Source organism: Anastrepha obliqua, chromosome 4, assembly GCF_027943255.1.
Source record: "Anastrepha obliqua isolate idAnaObli1 chromosome 4, idAnaObli1_1.0, whole genome shotgun sequence".
Taxonomy (NCBI): domain Eukaryota; kingdom Metazoa; phylum Arthropoda; class Insecta; order Diptera; family Tephritidae; genus Anastrepha; species Anastrepha obliqua.
In genome coordinates this window covers 105,951,418-105,979,293 of record NC_072895.1, presented here as the reverse complement: position 1 = coordinate 105,979,293, position 27,876 = coordinate 105,951,418, and the positions used below count along the sequence as shown (strand labels likewise).

The 27,876-nt window shown below is 37.6% G+C and overlaps 1 protein-coding gene across 1 annotated transcript in view; it reads right to left on the bottom strand.

Moving 5' to 3' along the window:
* The window catches only part of LOC129244324 (uncharacterized), a 142,119-nt gene that overhangs the window by 35,318 nt on the left and 78,925 nt on the right, over positions 1-27,876 (bottom strand). Inside the window, exon 6 of the mRNA XM_054881942.1 lies at positions 1,243-1,397. Coding sequence (XP_054737917.1) covers positions 1,243-1,397 — 155 coding nt within the window. The remainder of the gene's footprint in view (positions 1-1,242; positions 1,398-27,876) is intronic.

Genomic DNA, 27,876 nt, shown 5'->3' with positions numbered 1-27,876 from the left:
AAAGGAGGCTGCAAAGAAATCGACCCATCGACAAGTTATAAACATAGAAAATAAGTAAATAATTTTCATATACGCCATTTACTATAAAATGTTGGGGTGAAAATGGCCACCTCAACAAAATTCAACCGTTTATCATTAATAAGAAGTATGGAAATCTTAGTTTTAAGATAAATATATAAATACATTGGGGGAAAAAATAAAAAAAAACACCAAAAAAGAAGTCAACACTTTGCCAAGATCGCAGTGCTATAATTGCGATCCTCTTGAAGCGATATTTTACTTGGCTGCTGCGTTCAGCATAGATTGCAGCTTAGAGAAGTGGAAATATTCTCACAAGTAATACTTTTCGGGTGACTTTTGCAGAAATAAGGCACTCCATGGTTGGCTTCCTCAAATTTTCGAACTTTTTATTTAGAATTTTAGAAATCCAATTCTTTAAACTTTGTGCAAATTAAACAAAATTCACTAAACTTGCATCAATATTTAAGAAGTTTAAGTTTTAACAAAATTTTAGAAAAATTTATAGTATGCAGTTATACAGCCCATTAAATTCTTTTCTAACAAAGTGTAAGTTTGAAGTGGCTAAAACATTTCTTTGATTTTAGACAATTTTTTTTATGCCGGTTACATGGACAAAACAACGAATGTTATTAACAAAATTACCGCGAATTTGAAGCCACTTTAAACTTGAACTTCATTATAACAAATTTCAAGGGGCTATAAAACAGCATACCCCATTTTTTTCTAAAAATTCCAATTAAAAATTTTGAAATATTGATGAAAATTTCCTGGATTTTTTTTAATTTGCACAAAGTTTGAGACTTGGATTTGTATGGTTTTTGTAGGAGAACGAACAGTATTTGATGAAAGAATTATTAAATAAAATAAAATAAAATATAGGAATGTGTCAATAACGATTAATAATACGACAAATTAACGCATTGTAATTATGCTTATTATTTAGTTAGCTGCGATATGTATCCCAATGTTGTTTCGATATAAATGTAAATTATAATTTTTTTCCAAATGTTGCTTTTAAATATTCTTATGAAATTATTCAAGTAACAAAATGTTTCAGCTAGGCTTTTCAAATCAATTTTTAAGTCCTGCAAAGGAAAAATTCCTCCAAGTTTCATGCCAGCAAACTCTCGTTTTTATTTAATTTATTTTTATGTACACACATTTCCTACAGTTTTCAATAAAAAACAACAGCACAAAAACTCAAAAGAAACAAATACTCACCAATAATGCTAAACGGAAATTTGCCCAGCCCACAAAATTTGCCAATAAGTGGTGAATGCTCATCGCGGCCATCGTAGACGGCAAGCCAATCGTAGGGGCAGTGCTCCTTGCCGGAACCAATTGGCCGTATGGGACAGGTCATGACGTTTTCGCACCTGCAAAGAAAGAAAGAAGAAGAAAGCAAACACAAAATTACAAGTGGCCAAATACAAAAAAATGTATACATATATGTATGTGTATAAGTGCACAGTATAATAAAAATGTGAGAAAAGTAGGCGTTTGCTGGCACATTAAATATGCAAGCGCTACGATTAGGCGAAATGCGCCGAAAAATGCCAAAAGCAGTTAAGGCAATTGGGGGCAAATAGTTGCTGTGGGTATGCATATTTATGAATGCGATTGTTGCAAATTGGAAGACACGTTTTCGCGAACTGTGGGTTATAGATTCAAGTATAGCGATTGGGTGGTGTAAGAACCACTGAGGAGAATTTTCTAAGTTACTTAGGCAGTTTTAAAGTAGCTGGGTTTTGTGTAGAAAACTCACGAAAGAAGTATTTTCTGCCCTCTTAAATGGAAGTTGTAGCAATTCTTAGTAGGACTGTTAAGGGAACACAGACCCTTTGGGTGCCGTAGGACCAGCTAAGACACGATGAGAACTCAGTATTGTAGACAGCACAATAATCGTGTTAGACATGGGCATGGATGAACACGAAAAGTAATAGCTAATAACACTAGTTTACAGCCAAATAAGCCCAAGAATCATACTATTCATTTCTTGTCCTAAATCGGTCGCTGAGTTCCAAAATTTACATTACTTTTTTCGGCAGACCAAAAATTTCTAATATCTAAAGAACTCGTAAATCAAAACAAATGAAATATCAAGTCAAATATTATTCAATGTTTTCCTTCCCGTGCGAGTTTCATTTTTCATTAAAATTAAAAATTTCAAGATATCTGCAGAATTAAAAAAAAAAAAAACAAAAATACAATAAAAAAATACAAAGAAAAAATATTAAAGAAAACAATTTTCGTACAAACATTTTTTTTATCATTTCTGAAAATAACTTAGCAAGAAAAAATATATGATACAAATAAAAAAAATTAGTTTAAGGACAACTTAAATATATTTTTTTCATTGAAGCGGCCAACACAAAATCGATTTTTATGTGACCTTTAGTTGGTTTTCCTGGCTAGATTAGATTAGATTAGATTTGTGGTGGTTGGACAAGTCCAAGCACTCAGTCAGGAAGACTTTTGTACTACACCCGGATAGATTACGGTGGTAGGAATAGAGAGACAGGATAGATACAATATGGATGGTAAGACGGGCAAATTGGTTGAAGATCACTCTTGTACGAATCTTTTGGATTCATTGATGAATCTTAATAAATCCGCAAGAGGAAGAGTAAGAACTTTCCTGGTAACAAATTATTTTAGACTTAAGAAATAACAGCAAGAGCAGCGCTGCGGGCTTAAGAGAAAATTCGATAGATTGCTGACGTACCGGGTGTTTTTGTAGGCGCATGAGAACTATTGATATCGATAACTATGGTTTGACAGCTGAGAATGGAAAACTGTTTTAATATTTCTGATCAGTAAAGTTTGGCAAGCCATCATTAATCGTTTAATGTTAGAACTTTGAAAACAAAAAAATCATCGGCCCTTTTTTCTATTGAAATACAGATTCAGCTGCCGTTACGATCAATGGTGAGCATTATCGAGCCACGTTGACTGACTTTTTTATTCCCTAGAATTTATTAGGTAGACATCGTTGACATTTGGTTCCAAAAAAAAACGGCGCAAAGTGGTACAGCGCGTAACGCATTGGAAGCCAATACAAGGACTGTCACTCCAGCAGCATTCACCAAACCATTACGTTTATGTTGTTACAACAACAAACTACGTTCAACAAAAAAAAAACACAAAAAAACCGAAATTGCCTTGTAAAATACTTCACATTCTCCGCCGTTCGGAGGCGGCATTAAACTATAGATCTCCCCACTTGTGGCAATTGTGTAACAATTCGGTTAAACAACAAAATAAAGTTTAAGGCTGAGCTTACCAGGATTGTTCGCATAACTTCGCCAAAGACTTTTTTTGGCAAAACCGTAAGTGATTTGGAGCGGCTTTTAATTTGGTTTTGGAAAATTGGTTGGCCAAGACGGTCTTATGAGATATTAGTCGGGGCTAGTAGTGCGCACACTGACCGACGCATCGTAGTCCCTTACCGCAGCCCCTAGAGAATACAAAATTGAGCAAAACTTGTCCCATAGAAAACAACTGCGTTCTTTTAGTTACATATGTACACAATATATCGGTTTGTGTGTACTTGTGTTTGGTTGTATCTACACAATGTTGCCATTGATATGTTTGCTTACACACTTTTTCACACATCCGCGTTATCAGTTACAATTTTTCATTATTTAATAAGCCAAAGCCAAAAACCAACAAATACAAATAATTCATTTATCTATAACTAGCTGACCCGGCGAACTTTGTTCCGCCCTAGAAGCAATAAAAAAGCAGATTTATTAAGTTAATTTTTTTATTAATCAAGCATTTGATAAGTATGAAGTTTTAATAGATTGCACTCTTCAGTTAAGCACCTTGTGATACACGACATTTTTTTTTTTTTATTATCAGGTGCAAGAACAAACAACGGAGATGGTTTTCCGACCCGTGAACATGCCGTTTATCTACTCTGATCACGATTTTGTAGTCATCATTTGGCATGCGTTCCAAAGCACTCTTCCATTGATCCTTTGACGTCGATCATGTTGTTTTTCCAAGTTGCCCATGAAGTATATTTGTAAAAATTTATGCTGTGCATCTTTGAGAGGTTGCAATGATCCAATTCGATGGTAAAGCTGTCCTTGTATCTAATAGGACTATGAATAAGTTCGTGCGGTTTTACAACAGATGGCGTAACTTGATTATTATTCCATCGATCCACATTTCCAAACATTCATTGGAGAGCTACTGTCGTAAGGCACAAACGTCAGTATAAGTTTTTTATTTGAAGCGTAAACAACAATATTTTTACCACACTTGAAAATGTCGAATTTCGTGCCAAATAATGTGTTTTTGCGGGCAATTCTTCTTCATTATTTTAATATGAAGAAAAAAGCAGCCGAAAGTCATCGTATCTTGGTGGAAGTTTATGGTGAGCATGCTCTAGCTGAGCGAACGTGCCAGAAGTGGTTTGCACGCTTTAAAAGTGGTGATTTTGGCTTGGAAGACGAAGAACGCGAGGGTGCGCCGCCAAAGTTCATGTATACCGAATTGGAGGAATTGCTCGATCAAGATCCGGCTCAAACGCAAGAAGAGGTTGCAAAAACTTTGGGAGTTGATCAATCAACCATTTCCAAACGTTTACAAGCCATGGGAATGATCCGAAAGGTAGGCCATTGGGTGCCGTATGAATTGAAGCCAAGAGACGTTGAACGCCGTTTTATGGCATGCGAACAACTGCTTCAACGGCACAAAAGAAAGGGGTTTTTGCATCGAATTGTGACTGGCGATGAAAAGTGGGTCCATTACGACAATCCAAAACGTCGGGCAACGTATGGATACCCTGGCCATGCTTCAACATCGACGTCGGCGCAGAATATTCATGGCCTGAAGGTTATGCTGTGTATCTGGTGGGACCAGCTGGGTGTTGTGTATTATGAGCTACTGAAACCGAATGAAACGATTACGGGGGATGTCTACCGACGACAATTGATGCGTTTGAGCCGAGCACTGCGAGAAAAACGGCCGCAATACGCCGATAGACACGACAAAGTTATTTTGCAGCATGACAATGCTCGGCCACATGTTGCACAAGTGGTCAAAACATACTTAGAAACGCTCAAATGGGATGTCTTACCCCACCCGCCGTATAGTCCAGACCTTGCGCCATCCGATTACTATCTCTTCCGATCGATGCAACATGGCCTGGCTGACCAGCACTTCCGTAATTACGATGAAGTCAAAAAATGGATCGATTCGTGGATTGCGGCAAAACCGACCGAATTTTTCACAAAGGGAATCCGTGAATTGCCAGAAAGATGGGAAAAAGTAGTAGCAAGCGATGGACAATACTTTGAATATTAAATTTGTAACCATTTTACGTCAATAAAGTTTCAAATTTCGAAAAAAAAAACCCGCACGAACTTATTCATAGTCCTATTATAAAAAGCAAAATATTTCTTATTTATAAACACTTTTTAGTATAATCAGCAAACATAATACGTATGAAAAATTATAGTAAGTTCAAAAACAAATCAATAAAAACCTTGAATGCAGGATTAAATCCTCCTTCTTCGATAACGTCTGCCCCAAATGAGATCATTTGGAAACAACCATTGTATTTTTGAGTGTTTGCAAGGAAATGACGTGATTCTGGTGATTCACCACAAAGCAATGAATGCAATGGCTCAGGTGGCGGAGTCAATAATGGTAACTTCACTCTTCCACTAAGGCAGCACAATCCGGGCGTTTCTCCGGAAAACTTCAATGCGCCAAAATACTCGCAAACAACGTTCATTGGCCCAACGAAAACGCTAGGATGCAAGCAGTAATCAGTGTTGCAATCATATCGAAACGCTGCTCGATTCAAATCAGCACTTGATAATTCTGTTCTTGTGCGTTGAAAATAAGCTTTATGTTAATCTCTGTTATTCGCTCGACGATTTCGCATTGCCAACCGAGCCGTTTCAAAGGCTGCCTTGCTTTGCTCTTGTGATTGAGAAGCACGAAGTCGAGCCATACTAACGCGGCGCTCTTCACGGGCAATTCCTTGTGCTTCTTCTGTCGTTTCATTCGCAATGTTTCGTATCCTTCTTGCATTACGGCTTTGTCGGGAAAGATTCGATCGTCTTGGTTGCAGCATTGGTAATGATGATTCAATGAGAATACAAATTACTGTGATTATATATTTCTGACAAAATTTATATTATCCAATTTTCTACTTAACCATAGACAAAATTACGTTTAGCTGTCATTTGCGTTTTGTTATTTCATATCAGCTGCGTTTATTTTATACGAGTACCACATTTTATAGTGACTTCACGGAAACGCGTTCGAATGGGATAAAAAGTATCCTATGTCCGTCTCCTGGTTCTAAGCTACCCCTCCACCAATTCAGTTCAGCCGTTCTTGAGTTATAAATAGTGTAACTAACATGACTTTCTTTTATATAATATATATAGATTAACATTATTCAACAGTGTTTTTAAGTTATTTTAATAAAAATTATAATTTTTCTAAGTTTATTTTGCGAGTGATTTCGAAATGTACTGCTTGGCAACACTGTGTGGTAAGAGAGCAATCAGCTGATACGATTCTACGAAATTTTCCAAAATCCTACGACACAATCAACGATACTACGATGAGGAAAGGGTGGTAATTTCTCATTTACATGGGGCTCTCATTAATTTTATCGTAACAGCTTACACGATCTTGCTGTGTTTGATATTGTATTATTTCATAAAAAAAAGAAATCTCGCTTTTTCACAAATTCGATTTTTTCATTTATTTCACTTATTTATTTATTTTGTTACATTTTGAATTTATTTATTTACTTATGTTGTTATATTGTGACTTCCTCCTTTTATCCATCTAAATGAAATATAGGCGCATTTCTCACTCCTCACACCCTCCTTCATTCTACACTTTTTTCGATTCAAAAGCACAAACACCTTTCAATTAGTCATAATCAGTAGCTGTCACCAATAATTAGCCACCGTTAAAAAATACGAATCCCAAATATATGGATAATATTCTTATACGCGCTCACGCATGCAAACACAAAAACAAAAGCAAACATTTCATGGTAGAGTGTTGATTAAAAAATCTCTGCATATTTCAATTTGGATTAAAATAATCGACCGGAGGGCGAATTACTGACTACCCTTTGTGTGTTACACCTTACGCTCGCCCATAACTATTTATGTACAATCAGAGTCACTGCTGCATAGCTTGTTGTTGGTGTTGTTGTTTTTGTCGCCAACAACTGGCTACTTTTATGATTAATTAACAACGGAAAAAGATAATTTTTGCTATTATAAATCATAATGATTGGACAGACGATGGTGAAATCACAAACTGAAATGAGAACAAAGGTACTGTAGCGCCGCTTTGCGAGCGAAAGCAATGAGTGGAAGGGAACACTCGAGGCAGAGGAGAGTAAAATGGCAGCAGTAACCGGAATATCATAGCACAAATAATCAATGGGAAAATGAATGAGTTCAGAAATAATATTATGAATTTACACAATGCCAATTTACTTACGTACTCACATACATACATATGTGTGTGTGTGTTTATAAACGTGTACGGCGGTAAGGGAAAATTTATAGTTGTAGTTGGGCGGGTAAATGCGGTAATGTACAAGGAGTTGGTAATAAATAATATTGTATAAAAAATAAAAAACATTTAGCGCGAAAATTGGCGCTTGTATGTGTGCATACAGCTGACAAAATGGCGACTGCTTTGGAAGAGTGTGCAAGTGCGCAGCACAAGGGCTGCTCGAATGAATGGTGCGGTCTGTATAGTAAGATTTCAGACCAGGGGTGTCAAAAATTATGGATAGATTTCAACCCAAGGCAGGTAGTGAAAAGTGTGAAGCACATTTTTGACATAAAAATCTACTTACAAAAACTTATTTGAACTTTACAGTTGGCATTAAAGTGCAGATTCATTCAATTGTGAAAAAGATGGTTTCTAACATCACATACCTAGATTTGTGATAATAGAAATGAGAAATAGATGTCGCCACAAAGCAAGTAGCAGGTAACAGAAACATTCCAAATACTTTTTTAATACCACAATCTGCCCATAAGAGCATCCGCGCCCCCATCTTACTGAGGCCTCCATTATATTAAAAGTATGATACTAAAAGTATGATGGATGTCAACACCTCAGGTTTAGAATGTGAAACATGAAAGATAGATGTCGCTTCTAAGCACATTTCTGGCAAAAAAAGTCTTCGTAAAAAATCCATGCTCTCTTTAAAATTGATACTAAAATGTAAAGCCCATAAATTGGAAAAGAAAAGTAAAATGATTTCTAACACTTCAGGCTTGAGATACTAAAAATGGGAAACATATGAAGCCACAAAGCAAGTAACAGAAGGAATTTTGATTATTTTTTTATTCTTTTAAATTTCTTCTTCTTCTTGATTGGGGTGATAACCGCTAAAGCGTTTTTTTATTACCAAAATTATTTTTTAAATGTACCAAAATCTTATAACAACCATCCGAACCTCACATCTTACTAAGTAAAAATATGAAGAATGCCAATACATAAGATTTTGGATATGAAACATGAAAGATAAACGTCATCCCAAAGAAGGTAGTGGAAAACTTCTGAGCACATTTTTGGCATCAAAAGTCCTCTTATAAAATGCATTCGAACTTCAAAATTGGCACTATAAGTTAAGTTGTTGTAGAAAAGTTGGATGATCTTGAACACTTCAGGCTTGGGATATCCGAAATGAGAAAAAATGTAGACTCATCCGGTTATACCAAGAAGATTTGATAGATTGTATTATATCAGATTTGATGTATTAAATGAGAAATTCGTGTCGGCTTTTTACTGGTAGTGGAGTACTATTTCAGATCATATTTCTGACATGAACATTTTCTTACAGCCAATTGCATCTGAAGAGTAAGCAAAACCCCTTTCGCAATGGATGAGTTACTATTTCTGGTCTAAGTAGTCCTCTTATCTTTGATATCCTGATAACCCTATAACCCATGAGGAGTCCAACACCTCAGACTCCTGATACGAAAAATGAAAGATAGAAGTTACCCACAAGCCGGCAGAAGTTACCTCCCGACCTTGGAAATGAGAAAAAATGTAGACTCATCCGATTATACCAAAAAGATTTGATAGATTGTATTATATCAGATTTGATGTATCAAATGAGAAATTAGTGTCGGCTTTTTACCGGTAGTGGAGTACTATTTCAGATCATATTGCTGAAATGAACATTTTTTTACAGCCAATTGCATCTGAAGAGTAAGCAAAACCTCTTTCGCAATGGGTGAGTTACTATTTCTGGTCTAAGTAGTCCTCTTATCTTTGATATCCTGATAACCATATAACCCATGAGGAGTCCATCACCTCAGACTCCTAATACGAAAAATGAAAGATAGAAGTTACCCACAAGCCGACAGAAGTTACCTCCTGACCTTGGAATCGGCGCTAACAATTCGGGCTTGGAGTATCAAATATGAATGATAGATGTCGCCTGAAAGCAGGTAGTGGAACAACTCTGAGTCCATTTCTGATATGAATAATTTTTTATAAAAAGATCCAATTGTACAAGAAGAGTAAGGTGGAGTCCTATCACAATGTAAGAATTTTTAATTATTGTCGTCATGAGTCCTTTTATGCTTGAGGGCAACGATATAACCTATGAAGAAGTCCAACATCTCAGACTTCAGATATCAGAAATGAAAGATAGATGTCGCCTAAGGCAGGTAGTGCCAAATCGCTAAACTCTTCCAATTCGGCCACCAAAAACTTCTTATAAAAATCATCCAAGCCTCCTATACCTACATCAAACTATAGAGCGATCTGAAAAAGGCAGTTTGCTCTTCGCATACTGTATGATAAACGCGGCCCAAAGCTGACAACCACGTCACTATCATTATTATTAGCTAAATTTGTGCATATTATTGTTGTTGTATATACTTGTAGTTGTAATCTCTTTACGTGCGTGTAGTAGTGTGCGCAGCGAACCCTGGCAAGTCATCAATTATGTCCTCGGAAAGTTGTGAAAACTTTGCCACATCATTGTCGGCATCAATAACTGGTGCAACAACAACGCGAGAGAATTGGAAGAGCTGCAAGGGAGAGGAGGGATGAGTGTGTAGAGGAGTACGGTTGGCGTTGATCGGATAGCTTCGTTTGAACCGGGGCAGCAAATAGAAGTACGCAAATTATTTTTCACGCTGAATATTTTTTATATTCTATTTTTGTGCGCTTCTTTTATCACTCGCCAGTTTAGAATTTAAAGAGAAACTTTTTATGTGCGTTAATTACGTCGAATTTTGTGTTAATGTGAAATTAATTTGTGGTGAATTTTCAGCTAAATTATGGTTGACTGCTGTGTGAAAAAATTAGATACTAAATTCAGAAATTTAGAAATATAGAACATTTAGAATTTTTTTTTTTTTTTGAGTTTGATCTTTTCTATTCCTCGCAGAGCAAACAATTATTAAAACTTTTGTTATTCAAAATAAAACAAAGTATTTTTTTTTTAATTTATATGGATATAAATCTTAATTTGAAATCAACAAGTAGACTCGAAATGTCTTGGAAGTTGTTACTGGCCAGCGGCAGAATTTGTTTCTTTCTTTCAGACACGAAAAGTGAAGTTGCGTGAAGTAGCGGAGATTATCGGCATTCGATTTTTTCACGCTCTTTTAAAAAGCTTAAGCTTTGAGGATTCTGGACAAAATCGAAGACTAGTGCATAAGACAAGGTCTTTCCGTTCATCTGAACAAAACAACCATAGTCTTGTTTATGAAAAAACGGAAATTGGATGGACTCAGTCTTCCAACACTGAAAGGTGTGACTCTTGGTCTTTCCGGTGAAGTTAAATATCTAGGAGTAATTTTGGATAAGAAGCTGACTTGGGAGACACACGTTTCACTGAAAGTGAATCGCGCATTAAGGGTTTTTCAGCAATGGCGCAGAGCCTTTTGTAAAACCTGGGGGTCTGAAAATTGCTGTGGTCCTATGGATATACACAGCACTTATCAGACCAATCATCACTTACGCCTCTGTGGTCTGGTGGTGACGGAGCATGGTTAAGTCCTCAATCGGGGAACTAACTAACTGATGCCCTAAATGCTATGCTTGATTTGCTCCCTCTGGATCTTAAGATACAACAGGAAGCAATAAAAGCAATGTGCAGACTCTATAAATATGATTTCTGGCATGAAGACGGAACTTCGGGATACAGAGAAATCTTTAAGATGTTATTTGAGCAGTATCTACTGTTTTTAGCACCTAAAGACGACCGGGTATCAGGTTTCAGTTTGGAAGAAAATTTGATGTCAGATTTCCATTGCATGAGCAATGGAGCAATCCAGAATGCATTCAGGGAGGTTTGACGAATATTTTCTTTACCAATGGGTTCAAGAATGAAATAGGGTCTGGAGCCGGATGTTGCTTAAACGATAGTAATAAGTATCACTATGCTATGGGAGAAACGGCACCTGCTTTCCCAACGGAAGTTTTTGCCATCCTGAAAGTAGCCGAATGGATAACCGAGAGGAGATGGAGCGGGAATCAGATTGGAGTTTTCAGTGACAGTCAGGCTGCACTGAAAGCTCTGGAGAACACGAAGCCAGCCTCAAAGATTGTTCAAGAATATAAGAAGAAGCTTAGTTCTGTCGCAAGACAAAACAGTCTTGTACTTATATGGCTTTCAGGACACTCAAGTCTTCAAGGAAACGAAATTGCCGATGAATTGGGCAACGTGGATCAGCGGTTCCTCCACAAGGGCCAGAGACAATAATCGGGATCAGTTCCGCAGGAAGCATGAATTAGAACAGCGATTATGCAGGCAATATACATAAAGAGCGATGGTTCGGTCTAGAACGCTGCAGAACTACAAAGTGTTTTGTGACAAGTCCAAACAGAAAACTGTCAAACTTTCTACTAAAACTTGGAAGGAAAGACGTTCGGTTGATGGTCGGTATCAGTTATTACAGGACACAACCCATGGGGTCAGCATATGACCACCATTGGAATCATTGAGAACCCAATGTGTCTGTCGTGGTTGGAGGAGGCGGATAGCACTGAGGAATTTCTCTGTGAGTGCCCTGCCTTTGCTAGAGCAGGGCTACGAGTATTGGGTTCCGATGTCATGATAATGAGTAATATTCGTTCTCTAAAACTGGAGGATATTTACAGATTTGCCAAAGAATCTGGAAAATTCTCATAGGACTAACTATCTCTATCTCTGTCTCTATTCTTTATTATCTCTTTCTCTGATACTTTTCCCCTTCCCTCCTTGACTATCTACCCTCTTTTCGGAACTTTAAATGGGCTTTTAGCCTGAGTGTTTTAGGAGCCACCAAATCTTCGGGAGCTCCTTGGCTCGACGTTTTCAAATTTCAATTTTCAAGGTATGTTTAATATATAAATTTACCGAAATATTTCATTGAACATTTTCAAGGATATTTAAGGAAACATTTTTCAAACGACTTTATTGTACTATATTTATTTTGGCGGAAAGTAAGATATTAAACTGGCTTTTTTTTAATAGCTGGATATATTCTCTTTCATTCGATATCCATTTCAATATCATTGAGTAGGTACAAGTGTTTAAAACGATTTTTTGAAAATATAGTCCTTTGAAATTTTAAAGTCCTTCAAAAAATCAATTAGATGACCAAATGAAAAACTGAGTATGCATCATTACTATGTCTAATCTATTGCACCACCAACATATGAAAATTTTTCTTGATATCTTTTATTACATCTCAGTTTTAATTATTTCCAAAATGAAATTAAAATTTTCAGTAAAAAAAAAATGCATATATAATAAAATGCTGAGGCCATCACCGCAACAGATACCTGCTTTGAAGACCTTAAACAAATTTTTTGTTTGTACAAATATTCAAATGTTGGGGGACTGCTGGATTAAAAGCATTTTTCAGAAATAACCTGAGTTGCAGAATGAAAAGGACGTTCAGAAAAAAATTGCTACCTTTCTTTCCAGATTCGATACTTTTCATTTCATGCAGTTAGTATTTATAAATTTTGCAAAAATATTAGTATCCGGCAGGTCTTTCGTAAGCGATATATTTATTTTGTATTTTGGCGCTAGAAAGAGAAAAAAGCATTGACTGAGTTTTTTTTTTAGCAGTTTTTCGCATTTTCTTTCAATGTGTTATTTTTTCGTTTCACCCCTTCATTTACATTTCTCTATTTGATATCCGACCGAAAGCAATTAAGCAAACATATCACTTTTCTTCTAACCACAAGAGAGCACCCCTTTCAACCCGCATCTGATTTGTTTTTGTTTTTTGTTTTGAGACCGCACAGCTGCAATAACAATATTTTAGCAGTTTGAATTCACTTAAAAAACAAAACCTCGTCGTCACCTTTCAAACATTCCTTTCAAATCTCTTCTTTGCATTTCTGTTGGCGAACCATAAAAATTCAGCGAAATTTACATAAAACATTGAGAAATGCGAATATACATAAATGTGTATGCTTATGTGTATGTATGTGTGTGATATATAACACAACTAAAAATGAAAATAAAAATAAATAAACGCAAAAGGCATTGAAAAAATAATGCTTTCAAGAAGCAAAAGAACATAGAAGAAAATAAAAAAATACACAAAAATTTACTGCTTTATGAGAAGCATTAAGCACAAAGCAAAAAAGAACAGAAACGACCGAAATAACTGAAAAGAAATGACGCTGCAAAGATATTTGCATACCGGCCACACGCTTTGTGTATTTTAATTGGCGCACGTTCAACAATATGCTGGGGGGAAAAAGAATAATAAATAAATCAAAAAGAATGCCCTACATGCAATGCAAGTCGATCGTTGCTGCTTTTACCCTATATAAGACTATTTTGTTTCATCTCTAAAATATAAATATATTATATATACAGTGTATGTGAAAAGTATGCGGATTGGGAAATAAAGAACGCAGTTTAAAAATTTCGATAAAAACCGCCGATATATGGATTTAAACTCGGACATATACGAGCAGAAAACTTCAAAATTTTAACCGGTAGCCTAACCGCGATGAAAAGGATAATAAACTGGCTTTTTGCTAACTAAAACATTTCGTGAGTATGCGTAGAGATCTTTCGATTCAAATTAAGTCGATTTGCCTTCAGCTATATTATATTTTAACGATACTTTTGTGTTAAATGAAAAAATACTGAATGGCAAAAAAATTAATGAGACTCTTAATAAGGCAAAAATTCTTAGAATACGATAGGAAAATCTATGTTTCAGGAATATCACAAGCAGAGCAGGGCTTCATAGAGCTTCAATAAGTAAACCTTTTAAATATTTATTAGGCTGCTGAATTCAAAATACGCAAAAAGATAGACAGAATAATACGAAAGTCGAGCGTTCGCGAAAGGCTTGCATGATTTGTGCCTTAGCTGCGGATGTTATTAGATGGGTGAGGTGTACAACGGAGTTTATCCCAGAAGAAAACTTCTAATTGAGGTTGAAATATCGGTAAATAAGTAAAAGGAATTATATAAATTATTTATTTAAGAAAAAATTATAATAATACGAGAGCTAAATAACTAATTAAGTTGACAATGACTGCAGGAGAATGGCTTAGTTCCTACGTGAAGATCTGGCAAAGGCCACTTTTGTTTGAGAAGATTGAAAAAAGCGCGTGGAATGACCAAAAAGTAGGCGAATTTGGGAAAAATTCTACTTCAGAATGATATTTAATATTCTCTTGGATAGTTGGGTTTCGGAAATTTTTTTCCCATAGAATCGCAAATGTGTGGCATACAGCATGAGGTTGCTTTTCGGAGAAACGTTAGACAGTTAGACTCCCAAACCAAATACAGTGCACTCGCGATAACTCGAACTAATTAAAACAGGCGCTGTTCGATTTATCGAATTTGTTCGACTTATCAATTGAGTGTGCTATGTTAAAAAAACAGTCATCGATATCGATTTTTTTCAATTAAATTTATTTATTTACATATGGATATGAACATGAATATGTTTAAAATAATTAATTCGTTTCAATATTTTTCATCAAATATTTGGCAGTCTTTGTGTCAGTTACACAAAAAAAGTCAGCTTTAATAGAAAAGTTAGGCCGAAAAGAAAGTTGTAATGTGTGTTTGTCTTTTCTTGCCTGCAGCAATGTTGAAGAGTGTTAACCTTTGCGGGGCTTACTTGTTCAGTTGTGGCCCACTGAATTACCTTATTGATAGAGCTAACTGCCCCCTCAGATGATATCCGCTCACATGTCTCAGTTGTGTTGTTAAACTCAGACTCAGAATCACTAGTTTCAATTATTACTTCTGTGTCGGTAAATTCCGCACCATCATTCCATTTGTTAACATCATAAAGCGTAAATTCGACCTGTAAATTATGTTTTTCATGTTATGTTCTTTCAAGATGAGTCCACTTATTGGGTAATTCTTTTTTCTTTGGGACAGAAACCATTTGTATAAAGCGGCTTTCATTTTAGGAAACTCAGAAGCTTTTAAAGTTCTCCTCTTCCCAGGACCCAAAAACGTGTTGTTTACTGCTTTTAAAATTGCCTTGTCTTTCTTTTTTATAAGACTTATGGTGGACTTGGCTACCCCATATTCCTTCGCTAGAGAAGTAACACTACATCCACGTTTAATTTTGTTAAGGACTTCAGCCCTCTCTTTTAATGTTAAACACTTCAACCTTTTACGATCCATTACTCACATGCACTGATACACTACAAATGACAAATTTAAAGCAATTTGGTCAATGCAAGATGTTGTTCCCAGAAAACTAACGTGATATTAACGTCGAAATATTCATATGGACAATACACTAGTATACATATAATTTATATACATATACTATTACATATGTACATATGTATGTACAAAATGTACATGTTTGAAAAGAATGTGTGTACAAATAAATTTGTTTTTTTGTTCGAGTTATAGCGCTTTAATATTGTTCGAGTTACAAACTAGTCAATAGGGAAAAAAATGTGTTCGAGTTAGCACGTCGTTCGACTTAGCGGCTATTCGAGTTACCGCGAGTGCACTGTAATTTAATACAAAGATATTCAAAACGAACTTCGAGTGCAATGCTTCTTTTGCAAGGACTCTTCGCGAAGGTAATGAGGTCTCGAATTCCATTTCATTAGTACTAATTCAGTAGTCAGTAAGAACTTTTGAGTTTTTGACTAAAAAAAATTAATAAATAAATCAAAAAATAAAATATACTTCTGCCATAAGTCGAGCATATTCCTATAAGATTTTGTGTGCATCTTACAGACAAGGTAATATTGGGGGGAAATATTTTTAACTCATCTTTCAAATCGTACATTACGTATACTTTTCACACAACATGTACGTGAATGCATACTTCACATTTCATAAAAATGGTTTTGCATACTTTTCAGCATAAAAAAGGGTATATGTGGAGAAGAAAAATGAGATGTTGAAATTAATTTTTTTAGCTCCTCTTAAGGTTACTAGGATACAATAAATAAGAAGGGCAAAGCAATTTAGCGATTTTTATGTTTCTATTAATTACGATTGTCTTTCTTTTGGAATTTGTTTGCAATAGGTTGATGTGAGTAATGGATTGAATACTAAAGAAGCAGAAGGATATGGTAGGTTAAGAGGCTAGAAGGTCGGAAGGTTAGGAGGTTAGAAGATAAGGAGGAAAGAAGATTACCTTAGGTTAAGTAAGGATTTTGCATGCTTATAAGGCAGGAGAAGCCTATTGCGGATACCCGCGCTTGGAAATTTTGCCTAATTCGACTTATACTTATACTTATACTTATACTTATACTTATACTTATACTTATACTTATACTTATACTTATACTTATACTTATACTTATACTTATACTTATACTTATACTTATACTTATACTTATACTTATACTTATACTTATACTTATACTTATACTTATACTTATACTTATACTTATACTTATACTTATACTTATACTTATACTTATACTTATACTTATACTTATACTTATACTTATACTTATACTTATACTTATACTTATACTTATACTTATACTTATACTTATACTTATACTTATACTTATACTTATACTTATACTTATACTTATACTTATACTTATACTTATACTTATACTTATACTTATACTTATACTTATACTTATACTCATAATTATACTTATACATATACTTCTCTCTTGATTGCCTAGGCTTTCTATCATCGAATTTTCCACAACTTGTGATATGAAAAATAACCAGAGGATTTTAGATCATGGTGAAATTCCTGCGAAAGGCTTATATTTTCATAAATTTTAACACATTCCTCAAGATAACCAAAAAGTTGCAGCTGCTTTTTTAAACATTTCTTCACTGCTATGTTACTGTATGGACTCCCGCTATACTGGAATAGTCTGCACTGTTGTTGTAGCAGCATAAACATTCCCCATACTTACATACGGGAAATGCTGCTGGGGTGACAGTCCTTGGCCGGATATAAATCCGGGTCGTTTCGGTAACGTAGAACCGACTGTGTGGAAACAAATAGTCTGTACTCTTATAGCTTGCTTAAAAGGGATTTGCTGGGGATAACACCACCACACCTACTCCAGTAGCCATTTCTGATGTATCAGTGAGTGTCAGCACTCCTTGTGGGGAACGATATTAGATATAATTTCTTCAATCAGTTCTGAGGAAAAAAAAAATCTTGACCAAAGTCGATTTCCGAGGTTTGCCAAAGCAATTTATTTATTTAGTAGTTATTTATGCATTTCAAAGAGAAAAAAATGACCTTTGATCGTTAATCGCAGCTCTACGGCTTCTTTAAGTGTTAAGAATATTGCGTATTATTGAAAAAGAAATTATAAATAACTCTTTAAATTTTTCCATTATTTATATATTTGATTTTCTGGAATTTAAACTTTCTCTTTTCGAATACTAACTGCATCCACAACTTTCTTTTGCCACATTTTATTTAACTCTGAATCCAGCTTAAATACGTACTTGTGTATATTTATTTAACAACCTTTGATGCCTTTAAGTAGTTGAAGATTCAGTAAATGCAAAAATCTCAGTTTCACATTGTATACTAACCTCATTTGATGAGCAGCCCTTCACAGTTTCCTTTTCTGTATAATTCTACATTTTATTAAATACTCTGCACACTTGAAAGTCTCTGAGGACTTACCCATCGACTGACCCCATTTCGGATAACCGTATCCACTTAGATTCGCTTATTTGGTAAAACTCAAGTGCATCACTAATTAAGCGAAGCAGGCAACAACTGCATTACTATGTAAATAAGTAGGAATACAGATTCACCAATTACTTGTCAGTGCAACAAGCAACTGGGGAGTTGTTCCTATTCAGTCCGTAAATATACTTTTAGTTACAGTTGTAGTGGTAGGGATTGAGGAGTTGCGCACACAGCTTCTTGTGCTCGTTTACTCTTCGTGACTTACGGCGGGAGAAATGCTCTTTCAAAGCTGTCTACTCATTTATTTTAGTTTTATACTTACCAGGGTCTTTGGTGGTTCATAGCTTCGTTAAACAAAGTAAATGAAACGAAAAAATAAATGCACTTTAAGTCAAACTCGAAAGGGAGTCTATAACTATTTATATTTTTGGTAAGCTTTTCGACACTTTTTGACTTGATTTAACTATTATGGGCACTATTTTTTTAATTGAAGGAAATAACTCTGTGCTTGAGTTGCTCCTGAGTGTGATTTTTGTGCTATAGATCTTAAAAGAAAGGAGTAGATAAAATAGCGTATCACGTGAAGAATAAGTTCAGATCAATCTTGTAGAAAATTTGTTCTTGTAAAATGTAGAAATGCTAATATTAATACGCCTTTTCTCTTTAGATCATAATTGTAGGTATATATATGTATACATATAATTGGCGCGTGTATCCTTTTTGGGTGTTTGGCCGAGCTCCTCCTCCTATTTGTGGTGTGCGTCTTGATGTTCCACAAATGGATAGTTTCAAATGGACTCCAAAAGGTAAATGGTTTTTATGAGGAGTTTTTCCCTGACAGAACTACGCTCGGAGGTTTGCTATTGCCTGCCGAGAGGCGGCCGCTATTAGAAAAATGTTTTTATTAATTTTGGTGCTTCACGGAGATTCGAACCTACGAAAGGTAGTCACGCACCAACCCATTCGGCTATGGCAGCCGCCATCATAATTAGGTCCGTATAAAATCTGATTGCTGAATGTAGTAAAGATGATTTTCTACTATCATTGGAAGTAGGAACCTCTACTCACTTGAAGCCAATAAGTGACTGCTCTGTGGCATGCACTGTTCACTCTTCATTGAATTACTTTTCCTTTTTTTTTTGGTAATGTCAGAAGCATCATCAAAGGCATCGACGCACCACTAATAATATAACAATCCTTCACTCCGGGATTGAAAGAAATTTCATCAGAATGGAGCCACGTTTATGTCTGCTGGCACAACAGGTACCTGCGTCCAGGTTCCTCTCCTGTGGGCGTATGGAGACCCTACACCTTCCATAATATCCATTTCATCCTCAGCATGTTTTGAGTAAATGGTATATCGGAAATTTTGTGATAATGTGAAATTTACAAGCTGTTGCCTTGTCATCTGTCTAATACCTCCTTAGTGTTGAGTGTGAAAAGCATTCACATCCTTCTTCTACAAAAGCGAAACTCTGCCAAGTTCCGGCAGAAGAGGCAGTGACTATTGTCACTAATATACTCGAATCCATTTACAAGTAGATGGAACGTAGAAAGAAACTTGTTTCAGCTTCTCTTGAATTCACTCGATTTTAAGAGTTTGCTAGATATACCTGGATTGTAGGTATAGTTGTGATTTGAAAGCTCCGATATTTACGTTTTATCTAACTCATAATTTTTACACATCTTGAATACTAACAGCACACTTAAAGAGGCCAAGAGGCTAAACGGCTACACAAAGTCCACATAGTAAAGACTGTTTGTTGAGAAGTGCATCCATCGGTTTGACAAAAGTAAACAAGGAACGATTCAGTGAGAAAGTGAGATTAGAGGTATACATAGATATATTTTCACTGATTCTTGCGTTGACTCGCCTCATCATCAATCGTGAAGATTTCATAGCAGACCACCTTAGAACAGGTACAGCTTGTATTGTGATTAACTATGTTGAATTGGGTGCTGAGCGCCCTTTAATGCTGCAGTTTCAGACTGGAGTACGGGTCAGTGAACCTTAAAGCCAAAGGCAGGGATAAAGTTAATGCTTTTCTGAGTAGATTTCACTGCCAAACTTATTATTTAACATGGAACCATCAGTAAAGATGTAAGTCGATCCTGGTTTGAAGTTCTCACAATTTTTGCATGCATCCTTTCTGTGCTTTTTGTGATGAAGGTGTTTTGAAGGCAAATCGAGAGGAAGTTTAAACACCAAGGCTTATATAAATATAGGTTAGGTAGTGCTGCCTGATCAGTAAAAAAAATATCTCTCTTAGACCTCTAGAGTCCATTGTGTTACCAGTGCTATGTGTTTGGCGTCGAATTATTACTTTACATGAATATAGATGAATCAGAATCTTAGGATGTTCACGCTTAAGGTGCTTCCTTGTCTGAACGGCATGCAGCGACATTTCGTTTGCCACATAAATCTATCGGAAAAAGGTTAAGTAAAAGTTCGGGAGGAGCGCAAATTCGGTGTCGGATTTGTTGTGGGAGAGAGACTTCGTCGCCAAGTACTGTCGTTCACTCCGGTGGACGAGCGTCTCGCAACAATCCGCATCAAAGCGCGATTTTTTAACATCTCGCTAATTTGCGCCCACGCCCCGACGGAAGAGAAGGACGATGCGACCAAGGATTCTTTCTATGAGCGCTTGGAACGTTCCTATGAGCGCTGCCCCCGCCACGACATAAAAATCGTGCTTGGCGACTTCAACGCCAGGGTGGGCAAGGAGGGAATTTTTGGTCCCACAGTCGGAAAATTCAGCCTACACAACGAAACATCCGGTAACGGACAGAGGCTGATCGACTTCGCCGGGGCCCGAAACATGGTAGTCTGCAGCACCAGATTCCAGCATAAAAAGATACACCAAGCTACCTGGCTGTCTCCTGATCGAAAAACACGAAACCAGATCGATCATGTTGTGATAGATGGAAGACACGCTTCTAGTGTATTAGATGTACGTACAATCCGAGGACCCAACATCGACTCGGATCATTACCTTGTTGCAGCCAAACTGCGCACACGCCTCTGTGCAGCAAAAAACGTACATCTACCTACGCAAAGAATGTTCGACATCGAAAAGCTGCAATCACAACAGACAGCCAGAAGATTCGCCACTCGATTCTCACTCCTGCTCTCGGAGAGCACTGCCCAACACACCGGCATGCGCGAGCAATGGAGCAACATTTCTCGTTCCCTACGTACCGCCGCCGAAGAAGAAATCGGATTCCGGCGAGCCCGAAAAAACAATTGGTACGACGAGGAATGTCATGCTGCCGCCGAAAGAAAAGATGCCGCCTATAGAGCCACGCTGCGATCGGGCGCAACGCGAGCCATGTGGGATCGCTACAGAGAGCTGAAAAAGGAAGAGAGACGTATTATCCGACAGAAGAAACAAGAGGCCGAAATACGTGAGTGCGAGGAGCTTGAGATGCTGGCCAATAGGAACAACGCCCGAAAATTTTACCAGAAAGTTCGGCGGCTTACAGAAGGTTTTAAGACCGGGGCGTTGTCCTGTAAGAACAAAGACGGCGATCTGGTGACTGACGTACAGAGCAATCTTAAATTATGGAGGGAACACTTCTCGAACCTGTTAAACGGTGACAGCTGCGCATGTCATAGAGAATGTGAAGATCCCGATACCCCAATCGTTGACGACGGAATTGTCGTTCCGTTACCCGACCATGACGAGGTGAGAATAGCAATATCACGGCTAAAGAACAACAAAGCCGCGGGCGCCGACGGACTGCCGGCTGAGCTATTCAAACATGGCGGCGAGGAGCTGGTAAGGTGCATGCATCAGCTCCTATGCAGAATATGGTCGGATGAAAGCATGCCTGCCGATTGGAATTTAAGTGTGCTCTGCCCAATCCACAAGAAGGGCGATCCTGCAATTTGTGCCAATTACCGCGGGATTAGTCTTCTAAATATCGCCTATAAGGTTCTAGCGAGCGTATTGTGTGAAAGGCTGAAGCCCACCGTCAACCAACTGATTGGACCTTATCAGTGTGGCTTCAGACCTGGAAAGTCTACCATCGACCAAATATTCACGATACGCCAAATCTTGGAAAAGACCCATGAAAGGAGAATCGACACACACCATCTTTTCGTCGACTTCAAAGCTGCATTCGACAGTACGAAAAGGAGTTACCTGTATGCCGCCATGTCTGAATTTGGTATCCCCGCAAAACTAATACGGCTATGTAAGATGACGTTGCTCAACACCAGCAGCGCCGTCAGAATTGGGAAGGACCTCTCCGAGCCGTTTGATACCAAACGAGGTTTCAGACAGGGTGACTCGCTGTCGTGTGACTTCTTTAACCTGATGTTGGAGAGCATCGTACGAGCCGCAGAACTTAATCGCTCAGGCACAATTTTTTATAAGAGCGTACAATTGCTGGCGTATGCCGATGATATTGACATCATCGGCCTTAACAACCGCGCTGTTAGTTCTGCCTTCTCCAAACTGGATAAAGAGGCAAAGCGAATGGGTTTGGTGGTGAACGAGGACAAAACGAAGTACCTCCTGTCTTCAAACAAACAGTCGGCGCACTCGCGTATCGGCACCCACGTCACTGTTGACAGTTATAATTTTGAGGTTGTAAAAGACTTCGTGTATTTGGGAACCAGCATTAACACCGATAACAATGTCAGCCTTGAAATCCAACGTAGAATCTCTCTTGCCAACAAGTGCTACTTTGGACTAAGTAGGCAATTGAGCAGTAAAGTCCTCTCTCGACGAACAAAACTAACACTCTACAAGACTCTCATCATGCCCGTCCTAACGTTTGGCGCAGAAGCTTGGACGATGACAACATCCGATGAAGCGACGCTTGGAGTGTTCGAGAGAAAGATTATGCGTAAGATTTTTGGACCTTTGCACGTTGGCAACGGCGAATATCGCAGACGATGGAACGATGAGCTGTATGAGCTTTACGACGACATAGACATAGCGCAGCGAATAAAGATCCAGCGGCTTCGTTGGCTGGGTCATGTCGTCCGAATGGATACAAACGCTCCGGCTTTGAAAGTATTCGATGCGGTACCAGCTGGTGGTAGCAGAGGAAGAGGAAGGCCTCCTCTGCGTTGGAAAGATCAGGTGGAGAAGGACTTGGCTTCACTCGGTGTGTCCAATTGGCGCCGGTTAGCACGAGAAAGAAACGACTTACGCGCTTTGTTAATCTCGGCCAAAATCGCGTAAGCGGTTATCGCGCCAATTAAGAAGAAGAAAAGTTTTTGCAATCACGGATTTGGAATGAAATGGGACCTTGTGAAAAGCATGTCCAGTAATTGTAAACCATCATCTGTGCTGGTGGAAATGGTTGAGTTGTCAAGATAACGGGTGATCAATTAAGAGGAGTTTTTTTCATTTGCGTTTTTTTTACAGATCGCGCGCGAGTTATGGCAAACTGTCATCGTGGATTTGTTGAACAGCGTTTGGCATTTCATCATGGAAAGACTCACACCGCAACAACGTCTACAATTGTTCAACTGTGTCAGCGTTCTGTGACAAATGTTTTTCGTGCACTTAGACCGCATTATGGTCAACATAATCGGCCTGCCTTAAACACTATTCGACATACCATCAACAAATTTGAATCCGAATATTCATTGGTGGATAATTCTCGACCGAATAGACCACGTCCAGCAAGAAGCATTGAGAATATAGCGGCAGTAGCAGAGAGTGTACGTGAAAACCACGATGAATCGATTCGGCACCGTTCTCAGCAACTTGGACTGTCGTATGGAACAGCTTGGTCAATTTTACGGAAGGATCTTCATTTAAAAGCATACAAAATACAGCTCGTACAAGAACTAAAGCCAAATGACCTTCCTGCACGTCACCGTTTTGCTGATTGGGCTCTTGAAAAGATTGAAGAAGATCCGCTGTTTTCGAGCAAAATTTTGTTCAGCGATGAGGCACATTTCTGGCTCAACGGTTACGTCAATAAGCAAAATTGCCGTATTTGGGATGAAGAGCAACCAGAACAGGTTCAAGAGCTACCTTTACACCCAGAGAAAACAACGATGATATCGGACTTTTTGCTACCTGAAATTGAATCTAATGATCTCTACGACATTTGGTTTCAACAAGACGGAGCCACTTGCCATACAGCTCGTGAAACAATGACTTTATTGAAACAGATACCAGTCTATCTCGAAATTCGACGCCGCAAATGGAAATGGATCGGTCACACACTTCGAAAGCCATGTGGTGATATCACTAGAGCAGCCCTGGATTGGAACCCCCAAGGCAGCCGCAGACCTGGCAGACCATCTAACACGTGGAGGCGACTAGTAGAAACAGAAGTGCAACAAGCAGGCCGCTCCTGGCGGCAAATAAAATTCCTAGCTTCTAATAGATTTAACTTTAAATTGTTCATTGAGGCCCTTTGTTCCACCTAGGAACCACGGGAAAATATATATATATTTCGGAGAGCAGCTGATTTCACGTTTAGGACCTGTGAGTTGGCCACCAAGATCTTGTGATATCACACCTTTGGACTTTTTTCTTTGAGGATTCGTGAAGTCCAAGGTCTATGCTGATAAACCAGCTACGATTGAAGCTCTGGAAGCCAACATTACGCGTGTTATTCACGACATACCAGTCGATATGCTCGAACGAGTGATTGAAAATTGGACCTTCAGAATTGACCACCTTAAGCGTAGTTGCGGCCAACATTTGAATGAAGTCATATTCAAAAAGTAAATGTCAAAGAATGTCCTTTCAAATGATAGATAAAGGTTTTGAACATAATTTACATTTTTGGTTTTTTTTTACTATTGAAAAAAGCACCTCATGATTGATCACCCGATAGTTGCAAGAAGAAAACAGTAAATGGAAAAAAATTTCCAAATTACAGACTTTATATTCTCCAGTTCAGTCAGTTCCACGTATTAGCCTAATAAAAGGCCAATTTTAGTAAAAATTAAGTCTACAGTGCATTAGCTACTTGCCACAAGTTTGTGGAAATTTATTTCAATCTGTGAATTCTAAACAAGTTTAGCGCTCCAAGGCTAGACTCTTTGTCACACGTTCCCCGAGAGTCGGTTCTACGAGACCGGAACGACATGGATTTGTATCCGGCCAAGGACTGCCACTTCAGCAGCATTCCTCGTATATGTATGTGGAATGTTTATGCTGCTACAACAACAACAACAATTCGTTGTCATATTCGTCGAGTCCTGCGTTGTGCGACTTTTAGTTGTTTCCGAAGGCGACCCGAAAGAGCTGACAAAAAAACTCTGTTTAGAACGATCGAAGATTAGTTTAAAGTGTCGTTAGTGTAGAGAAAGGGTGTATTTTGAAGTTGATAATAAGTAAGAAGATAAACTAGTAAGTGTGGTATTGAGTGTTTTCTTCCGTATAAAGAAAAAAATCGCGCATTCGTTATATTGGGGAAATACACAAGACCGCCAATCTTCCAAATTTTTGAGCTACTTTAAACTTGCACTTCATTATACCGAAATTCAATGAACTATAAAACTGCATACCTGCTGTCGAAACAAATGCATAAAAGAGTCTGGATTTGGGGCTGAAATTAACAGCATAATGGTGCCTCAACTATCGTACCTGCTCATCGGACTTGGCCTTTTGCGCGTTTTTTTGCCCCCAAAAAGGAAAATACTTTGGAAAAGGCGGAAAGTTGGGACAATTATGGAGATAAAGCCCATATACTTGGCAAAGATCAGACCATACCTAAGCGCTTTTCATCAGAGGTGGCTCGAATTTCAAGAACAGCGTTAGAATAAGTGTATTATATCTGAGGGGGCTTACTTTGAAGTGGGCGAAATAGATATTGGTGAATAAATAAATATTTTTCGGGAACATTTTTTGTTTATAGTATTTACAAGAATTTCTCCTTTAAAGTATTAAAATTTGTTTAACTTTTGCATATTTGTGCCTCGTTTTTAACTCTTCGGATTTTTAAGTTTTATTTTTTATTTTATTTTTTTCTTAATAAAATGAAGGTTTCATATACAAAAATGAAGATAAATTAGAGCAACCAACAACTGCACGTTCTTTCAATTTTACGCGTTTGAACTGAGCAATGACGCGAAGAGCAAAGAGCACCAAACAAGGGAGCTTTGTTTTCCATCCAAGCCCATTGCAGGCATTTACTTAAACAAAACTTATTCGTGCAACCTGTAAACGCTACTAATTTTCTCAGCAATGCTTGCCAGCCGCTCCCTTGACACTACTTTGCACTTTAGTATAGCCTTTTATGTTTTGAAAGAAACGAAAACAAACAAAAATTTAAAGAATGCAAATTAAAAACAGATGGAATAAGAGGAAGGAAGAAAAATGGCACAACAAAGGCACATCGAGGTATAGAGCAGAACTATAAAGGGAAAACTGTACTGAGGGGCAAGCAGACTTGAAGTCAATGAAATTGAGGGAGTTGTTGTACAGACAAAACAGAGCACACAAAGCTTACACCTGTGCATATATAAATGCTTACCCACACCTCCTACATAATGGATGCTAAGTTTTATACACATAAATAAGCGCACTTCAAAACAGCAGCTTGGACGTAAATACCTGTAGAGGTGAAATGGCATTGAATGAATGCACAAAGCCCCTAAGGTATAGCAGGTACGGGTACTTGTATATGCACAATAAAATACGAGATCAAATGGCAGCGATAAGTTAAGAGGAAAAAAAGGACAAAAAGCAAAAACCCTAAATATGTGCTATGAATTTTAGCTTCCAGCGTAAAGAGGCAACTAGTGGAAGATGACATTAAATGCATGAAGCCACCTGCAGCAGGGAGGCAGGGCGACAAGTGGTAATCGAGACAAATGAATAGAGGAGGAAATGTATAACAACCAGCAGCAAACCAGTGAAATGAGTGGAAAGAGTGGAGCTAAGCTGAAAAAAGCGGTAAAAGGTGAAAATTTAATACAATATATGACAGGCTTGGCTGGCAGCTGTGTAAGGATAAGATTTTCTGCGCAAAGCGGGCGATCAGAAAGTCAGTACATATAATGAATGAGAAAGTGAAGCTAAGTGAAGTGAGCATTCAATATTTCATAGAATGCCGCAGCTGTAAGAAGAGCCAAGAAGCTATGGACCAAAAATATGCCTTTCGAACAACAGTACTGGCTAGCAATTCCTAGTTGACTGTACTTGCTAGCAAATATTAGATACTTTTTCCGTCATATGCGTTCTCCAAACGCAGTAAAGACTGCTGAACAGAACTTTGGGTTCCAAGTTAAAAGCTGCGCCAGCGATAGATTTATCCAGCAATATTATCGATCCTTATTTTATTCAGAGACGCCCGAAAATATCGAAAAGTAATAACAAACTTCAGTGTGCAGATGAATGAGTTTGGTAAGTGACTACCAATGCCCAGGTTGAAAACCCCGGACATGAAACATGTTTCTAATAGCGACTGTCCCTCGATAGCCAATGACAAACCTCCGAAGTGTATTGCTGCCATGAAAAAGCTTCTCATAAAAAGGTATGAGCCTGTCATAAATTATTATTTGTTTATAATTAAATTCTTTTTTTCGCGTTTACTTTTCTAAACTCATTTTGAAAAGTTGAGATTTTGCTATGCCATGCTCTGCTCTGCCGCTTGGAAAAACTTCGAAATTTTTGGCAACAACAAATTTGCAGCCTATAAAATATGTGTTGAGAATGTATATCAAAATGTAAATTCTACCATCATCCAGTGCTAAATATTTGTATTAAAACTATTGATGTAGTTATCAAATCTGGCAACCTTGTCTAAACCTGGAAATAAA